Source organism: Ooceraea biroi, chromosome 7 (genome assembly GCF_003672135.1).
Source record: "Ooceraea biroi isolate clonal line C1 chromosome 7, Obir_v5.4, whole genome shotgun sequence".
Taxonomy (NCBI): Eukaryota; Metazoa; Arthropoda; class Insecta; order Hymenoptera; family Formicidae; genus Ooceraea; species Ooceraea biroi.
The window spans coordinates 2,923,394-2,943,773 of record NC_039512.1 but is presented as its reverse complement, the minus strand read 5'-3'; the positions used below and the strand labels follow the sequence as shown (position 1 = coordinate 2,943,773).

Here is a 20,380-nt window from a genome sequence, read left to right as displayed (position 1 = left end):
GCATTATAAGATGGGCTGATTAGCGTTATTCTAAATGAAGTTTTTATTACGTTAATATGCCAGACGAGAGAGATCGAGTTTCGCAGCTAATACTTATATAATTGAGAAAAGATTCTCCACTCCGCGAATATATTTCTCGCCGGTAGTAAGATTTCATTATCATCTGCCATCGTCATCATCTAATTGACTTCTTATTACAGCAATGAGATCAGGATTCTCTCTCTCTCTCTCTCTCTCTCTCTCTCTCTCTCTCTCTCGCCTATTCGCTGAAAACATAGAGTTTTATTGATGATTTTATCGTGCACTCACACCTCCCTCCGTGTCTCCCCGAACTTTTTATCGGGAGTTTGTGCGTGGGTCAAACCCCATTCGGATCCAACCTTAACCTTGTACTGGCTATTTCTGCCCTGTCGAGCTCGACACGTGATTAAGTGGATTTTGTTTTTACGACGAGTGTAAATCGGAGCGGAGATCGGGAAATAGGATTCGCGATTATATCGGATGTCCCAGGTGTTTCCGGTGGAAGATGTGAAGATGCGGTATATCACTGTAACGCAAAACTCATCCGCTATGCTTTCATAACATGTTTTCTGTTGTTTGTCTTTCTGAATTTTGATATATTAAAGTTATTATATATATATATATATATATATATACATATATTTGCAGTATATAAAATATTACGTTCAAAATTTGATACAAGCCAAGTCAAAAATTTAAGGGAAAAATTTTAGGCGAGATAAAGACTTGAAGCGTGTGTAAAAATAAAAAAACAAAGAGAGAGAAAGAGAGCACTTAAAATACCCTTTGTAAAGATCAAAGTAAAAATACGGTAAGGTAATCCTTTGCTTGCACAGCGGTTATGATAAAAGCAAACAAGTCACCGTATCATCAAAACTGAAAATCGCTTCTAAACTCTGACAAAGTCAATCTCCCCTTTTACCCATATTAACACATCATCTATCATCAATCTATACATCATTACGTAAGACAATTATAAAATTAATAATTGCAGAATCACTCTCACAAAATTAGAACGTACAAAATTTTAGTTAATGCAAAATATTTGAAAGTGAAATAGTCGTAACGGTAATCATTAATAGAAACCTCATAAATTATTGATAATAACATTACGAGTAGCCCAACATGTGCTTATTCGAGGCTTAGCAAAAATATGAAAACTGGGAAATGAGAAAATTAAAACGGCAACTGGGGAGAAAATCCAATTTTATGAGGATTAGTGCTTTAACATACACGCAATAGAAACGTGTAACATTTACGTTAACATAAATGCCATCGATCCGCGGATGATTAAAGAGAACGGACACGCGAGCATACGTGTTCACGCAAAATAGTATCGCAGTACGTTGCTGTAGGTCGCGTGTGAGTCTCACAACGCGAGATATAATATAATACCCCGCCATTGATTCTCCATTGTCCTTAGAAAGAAAACCGTTAGGAGGAAAATGGCCTGTAAAAGCGGATAATCGTACACTTATCGCGGATAAGCGTACAATCACTCGTCGTTTTCCCATCGTAAAACTTCGTTGTCAAAAAATTGCGGATAGACGGTAATGCGAATCACTGGCAAGCTTTCTCCTTGTCAGGTTTTGGCGAAATAAATCTCTATTAAGCCGTCGAAACGCGCACGCGATGCGTTAAACTTCCTTGCTTATCGTGGAACTATATTTTTTCACAAATATATCTGCATGTCTCCGTTGCAAAATACTTACTCTCTTACAGTTTACATAATTCTGTTTCTTTATATGAGCTCTGCTGCAATTTTTCCGCGCTGTACGAATCCATATTACACGAGACTACATTACATGTTACGTAACACATTTAGTAGATCGCACAAAATAAAAAATGCGGGAGTGGAGGATACCTTTCAAATGGCGGGAGGAAAGTCATTATACTCGAATGATCACGATTAATGTTTTATTGAATGTGTAGTTAGAATGTTTAGTATTTACATTGATTCCACGTATCCAGATAAATAACGTTGATGAGCGCGTGTCCGCGCGGCCGCACCGCCGCGTGTCGTGCGTGCCGCGCATAAAACTCGATGTACGCTCAAGACCGCGACACCAACGCGTTTTCCATCGCAGAAAAGCCACGGTGTCAACGCCAACCGAGAGCCATTCCGCCACTCGCAAAAAAATCGTCGGCGGCGGAAATCCTCTTCAGAGGAGAGTACACACTCCTCTCTACCATCATCCCCTCGTCATCCGCATCATCAAAAAATGTATAATCATATAATACGTAATACATGTATAATCGCCATAAAAAAATGTATAATCGAATATCTCGGACTGATATGTCGGATATATCGTGGAAACGTTTGAACATCAATTAACGCCCCGTGAACACCCTTTGAGAATTCCTGCCGTTTGCAATAATTGTATACAGTCATTGTACAAATTAAAAGATTAATTAGGGGCGAAATTGTAATATTAATGTCTCTCACATCTTGATGAATCAACATCATTACTGTGCAGATCCACGTGTATACATCTGTATGAATCAGGATGAACAAGAAAGTGCTGCTCTCAAAATACCGTGTTCAGCTGAACAAAATATTTTAATATATTTCAATTTAATTCTTTTTATGTTATCTTCTTATCGGAACCCAAGTCCCGGCCTTATCGAGATAACCGAAGAGGAAGAAGTGCGTCTTCTCCCGAAAGATTTCGTCCCTCGCATCGCTCGCGACGCGCCTAGGCTGGGTCGCTCATTAATCTTGAAGACTTGTGAAACGCGAAGCGGGTGCACGCCGCGCGAGGATCGCGAGCGGAACTCTCCGTCTTCTCGATTTCCGCTTCCTCGTGTTCTCGTCGAGCGTTCATTTGCGCGATCGAACGTCAATTCGCGTCGATCATTTATTTAAGGACATTCCCTGGAGCTGGAGCGGGCAAACAGCTCCGTTCTATTCCGATACCGCTCGTCGGCGTGCACTTGCCCGAGGAATATCCTCGCGAGGCGCGGAGGAGAGACTCCATCGCGATGACAACGGCGCAGTGAGAGTTGACAGGAAATTGAGGTAAGGCTTGTACAACGCGGAAAGAACGTCGCTCATCCACCTCTCGAGCTCGCGTAATCAAATCGTCGCGAGATACGCGCTTGCTCTCGCACCAACGAGATCTCGAAGCAATGCTCGAAGCAAAGAAAAGAATTTATTCGCGCTTACTGATACGAAGAGAAAAGTATTCGCTGTTTACGATTATATTTGCCTGGTGAAATAATTATAGGTGGAAAACTCACTTTTATATTGCAAGGTTTACTGCAATGTTTGTGAGAATGATCTATACTCATAGTGCTGGCAACCATAATCAATTTTATCAGTCATGGCCGATTTTAATATCATAGAATTAAGAGCAGGATAGAAAGATGGTAAATAAATTAATCATTTCTTGATAGCCAGTCTTGAGCACACTTAATTATAATTTTGCGATGCTTTACTATAATGACTAAAAACTATCTGAAATGCTTATGGCGACCACAACGCAGCGTAAGATCAGCTGTGATACACACAGTTAAAGCTACAATACAAGTATTATCATCACCAAAATTTAAATTATAATTAAATTATAATCGTTGCAACCAATTTTTTTCTTTCAATGCAACAAAGCTCACCAAGTTCGCAAAGCTCGCTAACGCTGATTTGAAGTTAAGAGATATCAGTTTCCGATATCTCTCGTTGCTCTGTAAAACGATAGTTTTATCGGAACGAGTGTTCATTTTTCCAACAAAGTGGCAGGTCCGGGTGAATTTCTGTTTGCCGAATCATTCGTTCGGTAAAATAAAGGAATCTCGTTGGAGCGGGTGATTCGAGCGTGCCGCGCGATTCATCATTATTACGACTTCACCGCGAGCGCTGGTCATGGCAAACAGAATTCTCGCGACTTCTACGTTATGTAACAACGTGTGTGGCGTGTGTATGTATGTACGCGGTGGGAGGAAGCTCGATCGAACGCTTTTGCCGGGCAGTAGTCGCACTGAACATGTGTGCAATCAATAAGTGCGGCGAGCGATAAGCGATACAAATCACTTTGGGATTTCGAAATATGAACGGTACAGCCATTAATTGGAAGAACGATAAATCGAACTTCCACCGTGCACATTTGTGTGTACATACGAATACATACGGATGTGTGTATATGTGTGTGTATGTGTATATATATATTTATTTATACGTATATATATATATATATATATATGTAGAATGCACGTACGAAGAAAACGACTCGTCGATCACGCACATCGAAAGATATCGACGCGCAGCGAGCGGAAGGGCTTTCATCGGGAACTAGGCTTCCTGTGGGAAACCAACGCGCTTCCGGCCGAACAAATCGAAGCACAGATATCCGCCCTTTCCGCACGCGCGCGACTTTCTCACCTGTGTTGCGTACTTTACAATGTACCTTGGTACCATAGTGCCACAATCTTCTTGTTCTGTCGCGATTCCTCGCGTGATTACGTCCGAGGCGATTCGCAGCTTTATTTCGGTTAAATTAAAGCGATTCCAGACAACATACAGCGACAACACAAGATATAACGCATCTCCGAGGCAGAGACGCGAGTTAAATTTTAACAAATTTACCGCGGCATATTTTCACATATTTCACCCGATTTCGGCATTAATCGCCACGTGTGGAACATTCGCGGCTGACCAAAATGATTAATCTCGCAAATCTTTGTGGAGTTTTCTTAGAAATCTTATCATCGCAGAAGAATATCTGCGGACATGGCGACGGGAAACTGCGCCGGCATGTACGCATCGGAATCTCGACGCGCGAATCCACGTCTCTAAAGTCCGAGCTCGGATCGTAATCTCACACGTGACGAGGAGAACACGAAGATCACGCGGGCGTTCAAGAGCAAAACGTAATCCTACACGGTGAATCCTCGCTATAGTTCAATTCCAGCGGTAGTCGGATAGTCGTCCGGCCAGGCGCGTTAACGAACAGCACTCGCGCGAGCACAGGCCGGAAGTGAGGGTGAAATAGGAGCGTCGAAGAGGGATCGAAGGCGTCGTATACGCAGGTATACGCCTTCGTATTGCCAGGACCTTCTGCCGACCCTTCTGTCGACCCTTTCGCCGGCCCTTCATCCGGCTGGCACTGTCAAACGGTAAACCGTCGCGCGCGAACAACCGCAACCACCACTCGAGCAGCGTTTTTACTTAGCGCACGCTAAGAGAGAGAAAGAGAGACACACACGTAAGAGGTAAAACCCGGCATCTTCGCAAATCGCGCGCGCGCGTGCACACACACACACTATTCCCAGCACTGAAGTTTCTTCTGGGAGAGCAAACGGGGGACGGGGGTGGAACGAACGGGGATCGTGACGCGCCAAGTAGCAGGACGACGACCCGGAAACTCGTTTCCCTCGGCGGACCCGTTGTCACACTGGGATAGAACACGGGCCGAAGGATGCCGCCGGGGGCGGCGGTAATTCACGTCGGGTAAAGGCTCGTGAAACTCGGTATCCTCCAGCTGACGGCCGCTAGGAGGGACACCAGAAAGTTGCTCGCCAAGATTGCCGGGCTGAGGTTCCTTCTGTCACCCCCGTGCATCGCCGCTGGCTTCTCCTCCTCTGTAACGAGATCAGACGCGCGGATAGAGACGTTACTTTGGCTGAATTTTAATGGTAATAGTGTCTTATATACGTGACAAATCGGAAGCGTGAAACGGAAGCTGATGCGTTTATGTATTTGCCAAGAAATATTAGGTCATTAACTAAATAATCGCGTCTAGATAGTAACACAAATCAATGTAGTGATGTCTTGGAAAATGTTGTTTGTTCTCGAAAGCTCGCCTGTTTTGATATAAAAGTAATATTTGATAAGCTATGTTATGCTAAGTACCTATGTATTTAATTTGATTCATTGCCATCGAAACATGATCCGGATTACTTAGTTAATGATCTAATAAAAGCTGACGCTAATGGAAAGATGGAGATAATATTCTCGTCGTCGGCTTAGCTGAGAGCTAATACTCGGAAGTGTTTCTTGAAGATTTAAATTTAGATAGAAGAAAGAATACACGTCTGGAGAAAGACGAGAAGTGTTTCCTTGCTCGAATAAAACGGTAAAACTTTCCCTGGAGAACCGAAGCTGCGTTCTCCGAAAGATATCAAACCGTCCGATGTTTCCTGAGTCGAGAAGTATAAAGTGAAGCGCGCGTGGATCATTTGACGCTTCTTCTTGCTTCATAGGAAATACTTCTCGGCAATCTGGTCACGCGCGTGACACTTCTGAGTTGTCATGTGCATCGGCATCGATAGAGACGCGGCAAACATTGCATGAATATCTGCCGAACTCTGCAAACTTCTTTCAAGGAATTCGCCTTTCTTTATAGTTTCTCTTGAAGTCCTTCCAAGCAGGAGTATTACTACTAATCATCCTAAAAATCTATAGACAATATCAATTTACACAAATCTAAAATTTATTTATAATTATCCTCTACAAGAAGTTCGCGTAATGAGTTAAACGAACCATATCGATGTTACGTTACAGTAATCCTTAAAGCACTTCATTTAAATAAATTATTTGCACAAACGACTAAATACGTTAGGATAAAAAATCATCTCCTTCGCCCTTTTCTTGTGTAACAAGAAAATAATAGTTAAATTTGATAACGACCCACAGACTATTGCGTTATTACGTAGTTACCGAGCGCATTAAGGTGTAAGTAAAGCCCCGTCCAAAGTTACAGCGTACTTTCGGAAAAAAATTCGCGCGGAACTTCCGTCCCCGTGCGCGCGAGCTCACGGAAAGGTAAAACTTTCGGGGGAGTGGCGGTCGTACAATTTTCAACCGCTCTTCCGCCCTTATCGCTAGCTCGGGGCTTACACGACCGGGACGGGCTTTCGCGGGATGAATGCGCCTACGAGAGCCGCTAAATCCGATCGTAATGAGCTCCCTACAACCGTTTAATTGTTCGGCTCTCGCTCTAATGAATATTCAAGTTCCGCGGAAGTTCCACCCGCCGCCGATCGGCGCCGATCTTCGTCGGTGTGTAACTAGGGCAGTCAATTACCATCGCGCGCTATATCCTCCAGAATTGCGCGAGCTCTGCCTCCTCGTACTGCGAGCCATAAAATCTTTACCCAGATCTTCAGCAATCATCGTTCTCCAAGTAGCTAAACGCATAATCGCGATAATTGCCGGATCATTATCGGACAGCGGATTCGCCGGGAAACTAAGAATGTCTGCTAGCTTTAAAGTGTTCTTCGCGTTCGAGTGTTACATGTCTGCATATTGCCGTCCAAAGTTTCTGGCTGGCAAATTCAAAGCAACGAGAGTAAGCAGTCAATCTCTTCCAATTCATGAAAAAGAGTATACCTACCCAAACATTTGTTCCGCCAAATATTAAATAAAAAATTGCCTTTACTCGAGACAAGGGAGTGTTGCTTATTCAATCAAGGAATTCAATCGTGATACTCGAAATCGCGTTCGGTAATCTAGATTCCTCTTGAAGCATAAATTCGAGAATCGAGTTAAACAAGCGTTTCATTCGATTCACTTCCACTCCTCAGAAGTCTTTCCCCAATGACCTCGCATCTCGAGCTAAGTTTAAGTGGATTAAGGAGAGGATGACTCTACATTTCTCACCTTCGATCACGTGAACCATGATAGACGCCGGCCTGGCGTTGCTGGGTGTGCACGTGTAGTTGCCGTCGTGCGTAAGCTTCGTCTTGTTCACCGTCAGAATGGAACCATTCAACGTGAGCTTGACGTCGACGCCGGGCTCCTCGTAATTTATCATGCGATTCTGACGATACCAGAAGACGTAAAGAGGCTTCTCCGTGGCCGCCATAAGTTGGCATTCCAGGCGGAGGCTCGAGCCCTGCTTCACGTGCAAATCAGGCGCGCCCGGTATTATCGAATACGCCTCCGTGATTTTCAAACGCGCGAAGTTACGCTGCACCGGATGCGACGTCACCTGCAAACGTGATATAATGGCACCTCTAACTCTGCCTATCGAACGATCGGGCGAACGACAATAAAAGCGAAAATGTGAAAATAAAAGCGAAAGGGGTGAAAAGGGTCGCGTGATCTTGCTTGCCGAGGAAACTCGAACCAATCATTTCTCTGTTCGATTTAAAATTTATTTTTCTCTCTTTTTTTATTTTTTAAAAACAATTGTTTTTAAAAAATAAATAAATAAAGAGTAAAGATTGATAATGCTGTTTTTGCTGTTGAATATAATGTATGAAAATGACTGATCCTTGTACACAGAAAATTATTAAATTGCAAAATGTGGAAGGTAATATTTTATTCAGAAATTAACGCGTTTCCCCAGTTTACATAATTTTCTCGTGCATGATGTTATGATAACGAGCGATTACATCTTGACAAGCTTATATCGCGTCATGATGTATATCAAAAATTGCGTTTATCCTCGGACAAGCGACACTGATTACCCTTTTTTCCAATGAGGTTAAAGAAGCGGCTAAGCGGTGTGACCTTAAACGTCGACTGGCACGAAAATGACCGCTGTGACATTTAATAGTCGACATTTTCGGTATATGGAAACCTTTAATAAAGTATCATCGAACTGTACACTAGGTATTGGTCAGCTTAGTAGACGTAATTGACACAAACTTTCAAACGTCGCCTGAAGTAACAGTTACTGAAAATTTGATCTCATTCTAAATACCACTCCGCTTTTCAAAGCAAGGAACGATAATAGACACATAATAGATTCATATTGACTGATGATAGTTACAATTTTTAACGTAGCGTGATGTGTCTATTATCGTAAAACTCCGATAATGCATTTTATAAATAATTAATCTAAAATTTACAAGAGAAAACAAAAAAATAGAAATGTACGTTCTAATAAACTGTAAAACGTGCGAATTGAATATACAATAATAAATAAATTATCTTTAAATGTGTACATAATGTTAAGTATCTCGAGCGTATATTTCCAAATACAATTATAATACAATTAAATATGGGCAAAAAGGTAAAAAACTTGCAGGAGGATTATAAATTTGTTAAACATACCTGACATTCATAAATGCCAGCGTCTTCCATGGTTACGGTGCGTATCATGAGCTGCCAATCGGTGCTCGAGTGCCTGACGACAAATCTCTTGTCGATGGAATGCGTGCTAGTGCCGACTGTTAGCAACTGTCTATCTCTTCGTCTCACCCACGTGATCTGTAACAAAGAAAAGACAGGAAATGATGACAATGATATCACGTGCATAATCATCTGAAATATTTATACAAACAATTTCAACTTCTTATTTCTTATTCCTCATTTCACATTTGCGAGGACGTAATTATTAAATATTTGAAAATTTTGCCAAAAAAGAAGAAAAGAAAATAAAGATCGATTGATTTGTATAAAATTAAAATATTCGCCGATTTATTATATAAAAAGAATTGTGATTCTCATTGATACTATACAAAAAAGAAAGTAATCATATTCTTAAATTGTCACTTTTACAGGATTGTCAGATTCATAATCCTTAAACCATAACTTTGGTCACAATGACTACCTGCCACGCTGATGCGCAAAGAGACAATTGTTGGATAATGAAAGCTATTTGTACCGCATGGAGATTGAAAGCAGTTAGGCTAGTTACGGTAACAATATATGGGAAACAACGTATGTCATGTGAAGCAATGCGCGAGACAGAGAGAGCGAGAGAGAAAGAGAGAGAGAGAGAGAGTAAAGCATCGTCGCGCATCGAATATCAATTATCACGGCCATTAGAGTACCCTAATTTCGAGCTAATTTTCGTTCCCCAGCGAGCTAGCCACGAAACTATGTCCGATATATCGGATGTGGCTACATCGTACGGTATTTTAATCACGTAGTAATATTATCAATTCCCCAGCACTTTTACACGCAATCAAATGGAACGTTTTATTTATCCCTCGTTTTATTTTATTTATACGAATCGGAATTATTTTAGTGTGTCATGTAATGATAAAGATTAAAATTTATACAATAATTAAGGTCTCTTTTATGCAGCAATTAAGAAACTTCTAGTCTTTTTATATTTGTGTGTTTTTTAAGCTTCATACATAAAAAGCTCTCTTTTAAAGATTTTTAAAAGGACGCTTAAAAAGTATCTTTAAAACTTTAATACTTTTTGGAATAAAAATAAATAACTTTTTTTCGTCTTTGACTCACCCACGATAGCCGTTAATATCAGCATAGCAGGTAAAAGCAAATATGCAAACCTGCTATTACCTTTTACGTATATCTTTTATCGCCGAGCTTATTATCGGACAGCGGATTCGCTGTGTGTTACATTAAGGCGCTTTATAGCGAATGGACCATATACCTCGCCTTTGTGTCACGTTCGCCGCACCGCATAATATACGAGCGACACATTGGCCACATTAATCCATTCTTTTATATGTTCGCTACCGCAAAATGCACCGTTACAAAATATTACGTAAAATATTCGACTGTGAGTGATTGTTATCATCAATCACGTAGCATCAAGCATTTCCTCGCTCATGTGCGATTCTATTTCTAATAAACGATTGCGTCTTTCCAGCGCGCCGACGAGAATTTAATTATTTCGCGCACATATGTAATTTCCAAGTGTATCAAGGTGCCTGTCGTGAGGCACAACGTGGGCCACATTTCCCCCGCATCGATCCGCCAGATCAAGATGTCGCGTTACTGGGGCAATTACTTTTTACCGGGGGAACCCCGAGACCGGGATGAACCTCATCATAAACGTCTTAGTACTCCGAGCGAGAACATAATTAAACCGATTCCACGTAATACATCACGGGGAAACCAATTCCCAAGGATATGACATCTCCGGCACCGCCAAACCCGGTAATCCGAGAGGGAAGGGGGGTTGTTCGCTGTAATCCCGGATTCCGTTCCGAAAAGGACCTATCTACGGCGGACCGGCGTGTAACGGCGAATCCGATATACAGCTGGGCACGTGTGTGTACTTACACGTCGCTGCTCTTTGACTGGTGGAAGTTATCAGGCAGTGAAGTTCCTCTCGATCACGAGAGTGAAGTTACAGAAACTTCCCGGTGTCTTCACGCAAGCACGAGCAGTCAATGAAGGAATCCAGATCCCTTCGATGTCCATCGTTCAACTTGTTAGCGCGAGTTAACGTTTAGCCTTTAGCTTTCATCGCGGGACAAGCAGAGTTCGTTGCTCAAGATTACGACGCAGTAACTGATCCAGAAAATGTCCACATTAGGGAGGGAAAAAATAGACAGGGAGATTGAAAGGGAGACACTGATGGAATGCAGCGAGTGGAAAACTAGACGGCGTGGATTCGCTCACACAATCGCATGCGATATTCCCATCCCCCAAGTAATTACTTTGAGTTGAAACGTGAAAAAAGAGAGTGTATCCGCCTTGGAAGGAGAGACTCGGGGAGGTTCGCGGCCAGCCGGGAGTGTTTGGCTTGCCCGAGGAAAAGGGTTAAAAGTTTGCGGCACGGGGCGAGGCGTGTAAGCCGCAAAGGATTAAAAGCAATTAAAACTTGGAACGAAATGCAAATTGGGGTGGCGTGGCCAAGCAGCCAACCGTCGTGCCGCCGGTACTTAATTTCCTCTTACGTTGTTTCGCCGGGCTCAATCATCATCATCGGTCTTATTAGACGCGGCTTAGGTAACCGATGGCCCTCGAATTCCCGCGGAAAGCTATTAAACCGAGCCACGTGGGGATTCTCGGCGTAGACAAGAAAGATCGTGTACCACGGCGCGGAGTTTACACGCGAGAAGCAAAGAGTACGTGCGCCGGTACAAGCTGTAAAAGCACCATCACACGCGCGAGCTTAATTGGAAAATATCCCGGTAGACCCGCGCCGCACATTCTTTATCTGTCCGCCGGAAATTGCCGTCCGCGATCGGTAACTTAAAGCGCCACATTCTAGATACCATGCGAGAACGAACGGCACAATCGGGACGGAAGCTACGAAGGCGAAACAGAAGCGCGAGAGATTAACAATTTATAGTGGGTAATTACGTCGAAGCAGTAATGACGTGAAATAATGAGGAATGATACGGCATGATGAATGACACGGGAATAACGTGAAACGTCATAAAGTGACGTCAGAAATGAAATGAAGCGACTGCGTGAGGAACGCGCTATTACGAAAGTTTTTTATCGTGAGAAAAATTATTCAGTTATTGTCAAAGACATTTTTACGGTAAATAAAACCGTCTCCGTACTTGCAGTGAAGCCACCCCCTCCCCGGCGATGGCGCGAAGGAAATTAAAGACCGCCACCCCATCGTCACTGCACTCCCGCGATCACTTTCGACTCTTACTTGATATAGCATCGGGATCGCCGATAAGGAACGCCGAAAGTTCATTCGTTTATCAGGCGAACCGTTTTAGAAGTATTCTTGTAATGAGGAAAGTTCCCTCACCCAGCCGGAGGCGGACGGGAATCAAGCCAACCACTACAGTCGCATTCTATACACGCCACAGTCGGGAACTCGAAGCTAGCGTAGCGACGGCATTACTCACAGAATCGAGGAGAACTTAAAGCGAGACTCCGCTGATTAAAGTTAATTATCATTTACTTCTGTTTAAAAAAAGGCTCACGTCGTGCAGTTTCTTTTTTTTTCTAGAGATCGCGAACAGAAACACGATGCATTTGGCTTGCTTCGTACAAACATCTCGATTTAATTCCATTAGTTAAATAAGTTATTTTTTGTGAAAATATAAATCCTCTTTGAAATAAAAAAATATGTATATATCCTGCAAGCATAAAGCGACACGAGTTTGCAGATTGATAACTTAACAAGAGAATGCTCTTGAGATTTAGTTCGAAAACGATTATAATCGATACGTCAATTTTGACGTATTGAAACGCGAATAGTGGTCACTGATCGTGCATCGATCAGTCATTGCATATCCATTACTTCATTGAAGCAAATATTGGTGTTACTATTTAAAAACTGATTGACATTAACCAGTGGTAGGGCTGATTCATACATTCAACATTCGTGCTTCAAAACAACGGCATTAATTTAAATCTGACACGTGAGACAAGTTTAAATTATTGATTCCTCCATTGACAAATAAAGTGGCATACATTCGCGTAACCTGTAATGTAATCCGTGTAATTTGTCAAACTTCCGCACGTCGACACGTATATCGTACATAATAATAAATTAAAGCTCTTATAAATAACGGCGTGGTGAATTTACGTCACACTATTCCATAAGTGGATGTTCCTGCATCGACAGGAGGATAACGTTATAAACGCTACATTTGTCACGACGTCATCACATTTCCCGACACTGATTTCCACCGCCGCAACGTATCGATTTCGAATCCATCACATTTATTTATCCATCACTCCGCGCTGCCGCAGTCGTTTAATTTGCTCACAGAGGAGCGCGGCGTTTAAAGCGCGCAGCTTCGCGATTTAATACAGTCCTCCAGCACGGACAAATTGCACGAAACCAGCATGGAAATCATACCCCCGAAGACCGCCACGTTCTCGAGAAACGTGGCCGTAAAGCTTTACGGCGTCAGTTTCGAGAGGATGGGCTCTCTCGGAACCCGCCGTTTCGCTGATGGATTTCGCACGACGTCTCGGATGTGCGAAACCCGCGTTATTCACGGAACAAAAAAGGGCACGCGTGACTCTACGAATGAGGACATGTCACGAGAGAGAGAAAGAGAGATACGCAAGAATATTTCTCGGGGTTGGCTTGGAGGCGACAAAGGGGGAATTTAATGTCTCAATACGTCTGTAAGGGAATTCTCCCCGGGAACCTTTTCATTTCCGGTAATTCCCCCCACTCCGTCCAATTCCTCATCCACTCGCATTTATGTTCTCAAAGGACTCCGCCGCTTCTCCGCCTGCTATCCTCTTTCTATCCCGCGACACGTCTCCGAATATCCTCCATTATTTCCCTCTCCCATCTTATCGCGCAATTCATCGCGCTCGGCGACATTTTTCGAGGGAGCGCTCCGTTTCGCCGGGGTGGTAACCATTTTCCCCGAACGCCGATGAAACGCCAGGAAGAGGAAGTGCGTGTTGCAAAGAAACGTAAAATCATGGCGTGAAACATCGACTTCTCGTGTAATCATTTCAAAAGGAAGTCGCGCGCGTCCATCGGCGCGCTTCGACATGCTTTGCCATTTATTGCATGATTTACCGGGAGAGGTTGACGTCCCCCTACCCTCCTGATGCCCCGGTATGCATCCGGTATGTAGTCGGGCGAGTTCGTCGGTAATCTTTTCGCTCGGCGGTTTTCACAGTGCGCGAGAACATAACATCGATGCGTTTCCGAGCGAGTTAAGTGAATTACGGTCAATGTGAACGAATCTGGGGTAAGTTAATGCCTTTACGAGGTGGCGTAACGCAGTTCCATAAAGTGATATGGCAGATGGATCGATAGTCAGATCGCTGGCTTGATCCTGGAGCATCCTCGATCCACGGCTTCCGCGATAATTGATCATGTTCAGAGAAGTCTTCTGAAGTCTTGAGATATCCGTGAAGAACACCGGAAGACTATCAATCGCGATTGTTTGTTGACGATCTAAAGTGTTTCCTTGGTAACTACCGTCATGATTGAAATATTTTGTTTAAGATGCCTCAATCACAACGAAAATCCGATCCCTTAAAATGCATGCAAACAGGCATGGGGCCGTCTTTCTCGCGCGGAAAATGGTGTTCACCCTTCGATATTTCAGGCTTCCTTTGCCTTTAAAATAACGCTCGATACTTGAGGAAACGGAGAATAAAAGAGCTAGGCGGAATAAAAACGACTTTGAATATTTCCGCCGCGCAACTTTTTCGGCGCGCCCCGAGCGGAGATAAATGGCGCTTTAAATTGAGGAATCCCGGGGCTCGTTGATAAAACACGAAAAGGAGGTCCGCTGATAATTTATACGGTGTCTTCTTAGCGAGAACACGCGCAGGAATTTATATCGATCAGCCTGTCTCGCGCTTAAAATACTCGATACAAAATGGTACCTAAGATCAAGATTATAGGAATAGAAAAGATTATAGGAAAGTTCATTTCATTCACGAACGAGAAATATTTTAAACTAAATAAACTGAGAAATTTTCTAATGATATTTCGAATATTTTATATTCATTAACCCTTCGTGGTCACACTTCTAGAAAATCACGTAACGGTCACATGGGGTCCAATAGACCCCACCAACTTTAAATGGTTGCCGTGTTTACACTATTCATTCAATTTGAATTACAAAATTACATAATAAATTTGAAAGCTTGTATAACAAGGAGAAATAGGCTTTTTATGCAAATTTTAATTGTAACATAAGTAAAAAAATTCACGAATTTAGAAATCGTGAAAAACCGAGTTTTTCACTTAAAAAATTATAACTTTTTAAATTTTTATTATTTTGCGATACAAATTTAGGGTCATATTGTGGAGATGTAATACTTTAATTTAAAAAATAGTGTTATAATGCACGTTTCAAAAAAGGTATTTATTTTCAGACTTAAAGTGGATCATTTTCGAGATAAATGAAATCTACAATTATGGAAAAATAAGTGTACCCAGATAGCAGAGAGAGTTCAAAAAGAATTCATTTGTCATGTCACCAATTCTGAGTTCATTTTCAGATGCAAAAAGAGTTCTTAGAATTCTTTTGAATTCTTTTTGCATCTGAAAATGAACTCAGAATTAATGACATACAAGTGAATTCTTTTTGAACTCTCTCTGCTATCTGGGTATTTATATAACATAAAACATTATTATTATTACAAGTATTGTTAATAATTATTTGTATTTTCAATGTCATTCAACAACGAATTTTGAAACTCACGACTCCGTAAATCATATGCCATCTATAAGTGTAAATAAATGCTTATAACCTTTGTAGAAAAAAATTACTCGGTCTTTAAACTTGCACTTACGTTTTTCCACAGATAATATGTGCGAAAATCACAAAAACAAAATTTTCCAAATTTTTGATACCAAATTACAAGTTGATCACACAGGAGGTCCGGAAGACCCCAGCACGCGGGAAATGTTATTTGAATAATTGCTATTTCTATACTAGTGCGCTGCGGGCGATACCTAGTATTAGAACGGAAAAAGAATACTTGAAGCTACCGGTAAATGGCAGTAAAAAGTTAATTTTCAATTTAGAACAGAAAGATATAAAGCCTTAAACCTTCGTTGGGGTCTTTTGGACCCCGAGTGACCACGAAGGGTTAAACTCAATGAAAAATTAAATTCATATCCTCCTGATTCCTAAAATTCAGCTAACTGTATCCAAATATGATAACATTCGATGGAGAGGATTGGATTCCAGTCTCCAAGTCCATTTTAGCAATCGCTACCATATTCATTATTTAATTAAAAGTATTTCAGGTACACGTAGCTATCGATTTACAAGTTATCTATCAATGGAAAATATCTGGTGACACGTCCGTGTGTTCACTATAGTGAGTGAGTGTGTTACATGTATAGATGTTGAATGATAGATCGAGGGGTAGTGATCGGACGAGATGATTATGCAAATGAACAACTCTGTATTACGCGTTATACAACGTAGGTTAATTCTCGCACACACAATACGGCACGCACGCGCTGCTCGCTCTATCTCTCTCTGCTCGCGATCATCTCCCGGTTACCAAGGGGGTTTTCGCGCGCCACTCGCAACGAATTCGAAAACTTACTCGCAATTAATAACGTCCCTACACATGTTATACTTCATTGGGAGTGAGATAAACTTCCGGCAACGGTTACACAGGCAAGACGTATAATGCACTTTTCCCTTCGTCCACCCTTCGCCATCCCCTTCGCCATCCCCTTCGCCTGCCGCGGTAGCGCCGGGTACTTTTTACTTGTTTTTGGTCTTGACTGCGCGGGAGGCGGAGAAGGAAGCCTAAGGCGGCCTTGTTTCTTGTTTCTGTATTTCTGCGGTACACAAGACGCGCATGAATTCATCTTTTATTCATGGCCGGCGACAGTGCCGGATCCACCGAGGTTATATGTGCTTCGTGACAGGAACAGGCAGTTTTGCATAAGTGGCCTTAGATTTCGCAAACTTTCGTATCGTATCGTCCGGAACGGAAATCTCCAGCGAGCGATCATTCGGTGCAGTAAAGAACAATAAAGGGAGCTATCGATTTTTCGGGAGCTACGACGGTGTCCTTATCTTGGCTCTTTCCTTTTCTCTTCCCTTTCCTTTTCTTCTTCCCCTTTGGCTACTCCAAAGTAAACTCTTTTTTGAAACAATTTCTTTTTATTTGGAACAGCGTAACGTGTGATGTCACAGTATATCGATATATTATTGATATATAATATATATTCGAAATATTTCTTCTTAGATAAATAATAGTTGTAAAATTGAATTACCTTATTCAAACGAATTAATATCCTCTTATAATAATAAATTAATATAAATATATTAACAGGTTCTTTAAATATAAAAAATCAAGAAAAGAAATTCTTTCTCTTATTCTTAAATCCTTCTCACGAAATCGGATTTTCTTGAGTAAATAGTATTTTCTTTATTTCCTCCAGCTAATAAGAGATGAAGCAATGAATCAACAATCATGATCAAAAATATTCTTCATTAACGTTAATATCTATTTTAATTAAAACAATTCCTCCTCGCGAGATTCCAGTTGACGTAACTCGCATTGTAATCGAGCCGAGATGAATTGGTTCCGCTCGCGCAATAATGTTATTAGAATAAATGAAAAAGAAAGTCCCGCGGGGGAAATGAGCGCGCTGAAAATACGAATCGTTTTGCCAGCGTTATATTTGCAGGGAACTCCGGTAATGCGTAAAGTGGAAAGGGGATCTGAAGTACTCCCGCCTTAAGTAAATTACGATCTAAATCCCCCGCGCCCCGCACCTCAGGACGAAGCCGTAAAATTCGGAAATCAAAGGGAGAAGAGCAAACCTTCGGCGAAGTTCACATAAACATGCCGTTTACCCGAAAGCATTCCGGGGTTTTCGTGCCTGTTTACGGCGGTGTGATGTGGCCGCGGTTTCGACGTGGCGACGTGTATCGATTCGCTACAGACAAATATTGAAATGCGATTGCGATTTACATCAAAGCGGGCTGTCTGTTCCTTTTATGAACGCAACATCGTGTCGGGATATAACGCAAGGGGAGACCCTAAAAAAAGCTCTTCACGACACTTTATCTGAGCCACGTAATTTATTGAAAGCCAGAGCAGCCACACGAGCGCAGAGTCGCGTTTAATAAAACAAACGCGCGAACCTCCGAATAAAAACTTCCGTTAAGAGAAAGATACTTTCGTCTGTGGTTCCAATCTTCACCCACGAATTCATTTCTGTATTTTTGAAGAAAGCGGCGACTGTGCACGACAGTGTAAGAACAAGTCCTCTGCGGACGACGAACGGAGGAGAGCAGCTCCGCATCGGAAGACGCGCATTTAAAGTCGGCTTGTGTCTCATTCACGTCGCGATGTCTCGACATGGGAAACCCGACTGCGATTCGGAATTTCATGGTGACGTGCGCGTCGCGCCGGAGAGAGCCGTCCGTCGACTCTCAGAATTCCATTCCGATTTCTAAGGTAACACCGTGGCGAGAGTATATCGAGGGAGGGAATGTTTCTACCACTGTCGCCGCTGCCACCCCCGATCACCCGGTGTACATAACCCGGTTTGCCCTTTCGTGCTCCTCCACTTTTCCAGGAAAGGAAAAAGAAGCACAGAGAACGTTCCGTCGCGTGGCAGCCGCGATGATTTAACGCGTTTCCATTCCGCTAAAATATCCTAGGATGTTCCACGGGATGCTTCGATCTGTCGCGTGATCGACGACTGATCCGGCGGCGTTATGCCGCGCGATTGTGCACTCGCAGAAGAATATATTATTTGATAAAAATGTACACATTACACATCGTGCGACAGATCGAAACTCGAGGAACACGCCGGAATATTTCCGGATTTAGAGAGCAGAGAGGCCGCAGGAAAGCGGCAGACCAGTCCCATGAAGGAGAAGCTTGCGGCGGAAGTTGACGTTCTTTCGCATCCGGTGCTGAAACGCAGCACGCAAAAAGTATCTCGGAACGTGGCTCGAATATTGATGCGGCCGTTGTTCATGCGAATTGTCCGTTGATTCTCCTCGGGAGCAGCCGATTAAATAAGACAAAGAGCGTGCACGGCGGAGCGTGCGCCGTCACGCATCGTAAACTAGGCCAATTTGCTGGACCGACGGCTATGGTATTAAAATACGTGGCAAGGGCCGCAAAAAAAGAGAGAGAGAGGGAGGAAAAAGGAACGAATAGCCTGGTACTCCCATGCGAAAATACTGTATCGACCTATCATTTATACTTGCAGCGTGGCGCATCGCGTTCGCTTCCGCTTTCAATACCGCGCGCCACGTGCGAATATTCGAAACGCATACACATGTTAGAGGGTTTACGCGCGGAATCCATGTGTGTATCTCTGTAAGGGATGGAATATGTACGTGTTTGCGCTTTCAATCGCAAACTCAACAAATCGGCAGCTCGGCCTTCACAAATAGTTACTAAAAAACGCGTTACATGCGTCGAGCTTGGATTCGAGTTAAACGATGATTAAATCCGTATTTCCTCTTTTTATGTCGCTTGAATGTATTACAATCTCTGTCGTGACCTGTGTCGTGAACTTTGCGACCAGTTGTTCTTGTTCGCAAAAACAAGTAAAATTGTCGTTGCACAGTTTTATCGTGCTTGAAACGAGTAATTCGTGCAGTGTGAAGCGTTTTGATAGATATATGTTACATGGGATATAATTTACATATAATATAAATCTCAATTTATATTATTTATACATTTTTTTAATAATTTCTCGTATCTTTTTGTTATTGCGATACGTGATATTTCCAATGTTGCGCCAATAACATCGGTATATTCCGCGATAAAATTAGAAATAATATTATATTCAATTTTATATCTCTTTCTCTCATTTTGGTAAAAATAATTCTTTCGACGAGCAGAGTACATAATTCTTCATTGAATAGAATCGTGAGCGTGTATAGAAATATATCAACGTCATCATCACACGATGGTGAAATTAGTCACGCATGTTGTTGTCTTAGCGTGTTGTATAATTCATTCTTTACGGAGCACACGAGTGATGATGATAAATTGTGTTGAAAAATAGATACCACAGTGCTATCAGTAATGATGAAATAATTCATAGGGGCAAACGATAGGTTTGAACTTTAAACATGTAACGTGAAAGACATTTGTCCCAAAAAGAACTTTTGAGCGATATATTTATTATTTAAGATCCTTGCTCATCATTCGTAATGCCTCGACAAGTTTCCATATGAATGCTCGTTTCATGGCTACGACACAAAAGCGTAATCGTATTAGGAACAGCGCGTACTACTTTCTTTATGGATCACTTGTGTGTGGCGTGCGCGCGATAGGAAACGGAAATTAAATGAAGATCGTTCGAAC

At 42.2% G+C, this 20,380-nt stretch overlaps 1 protein-coding gene across 2 annotated transcripts in view; it reads right to left on the bottom strand.

The window, feature by feature from the left end:
* Positions 1-1,923: 1,923 nt before the first annotated feature.
* Positions 1,924-20,380, bottom strand: part of LOC105277612 (protein borderless) — a 79,134-nt gene continuing 60,677 nt past the window's right edge. For both annotated transcript variants that reach the window (XM_011336087.3, XM_011336086.3), the window contains exons 4-6: positions 9,017-9,172; positions 7,616-7,946; positions 1,924-5,595 (exon numbers count right to left, since the gene is read on the bottom strand). In XM_011336087.3, coding sequence (XP_011334389.1) covers positions 5,456-5,595; positions 7,616-7,946; positions 9,017-9,172 — 627 coding nt within the window. In that variant the 3' untranslated portion in view covers positions 1,924-5,455. The remainder of the gene's footprint in view (positions 5,596-7,615; positions 7,947-9,016; positions 9,173-20,380) is intronic.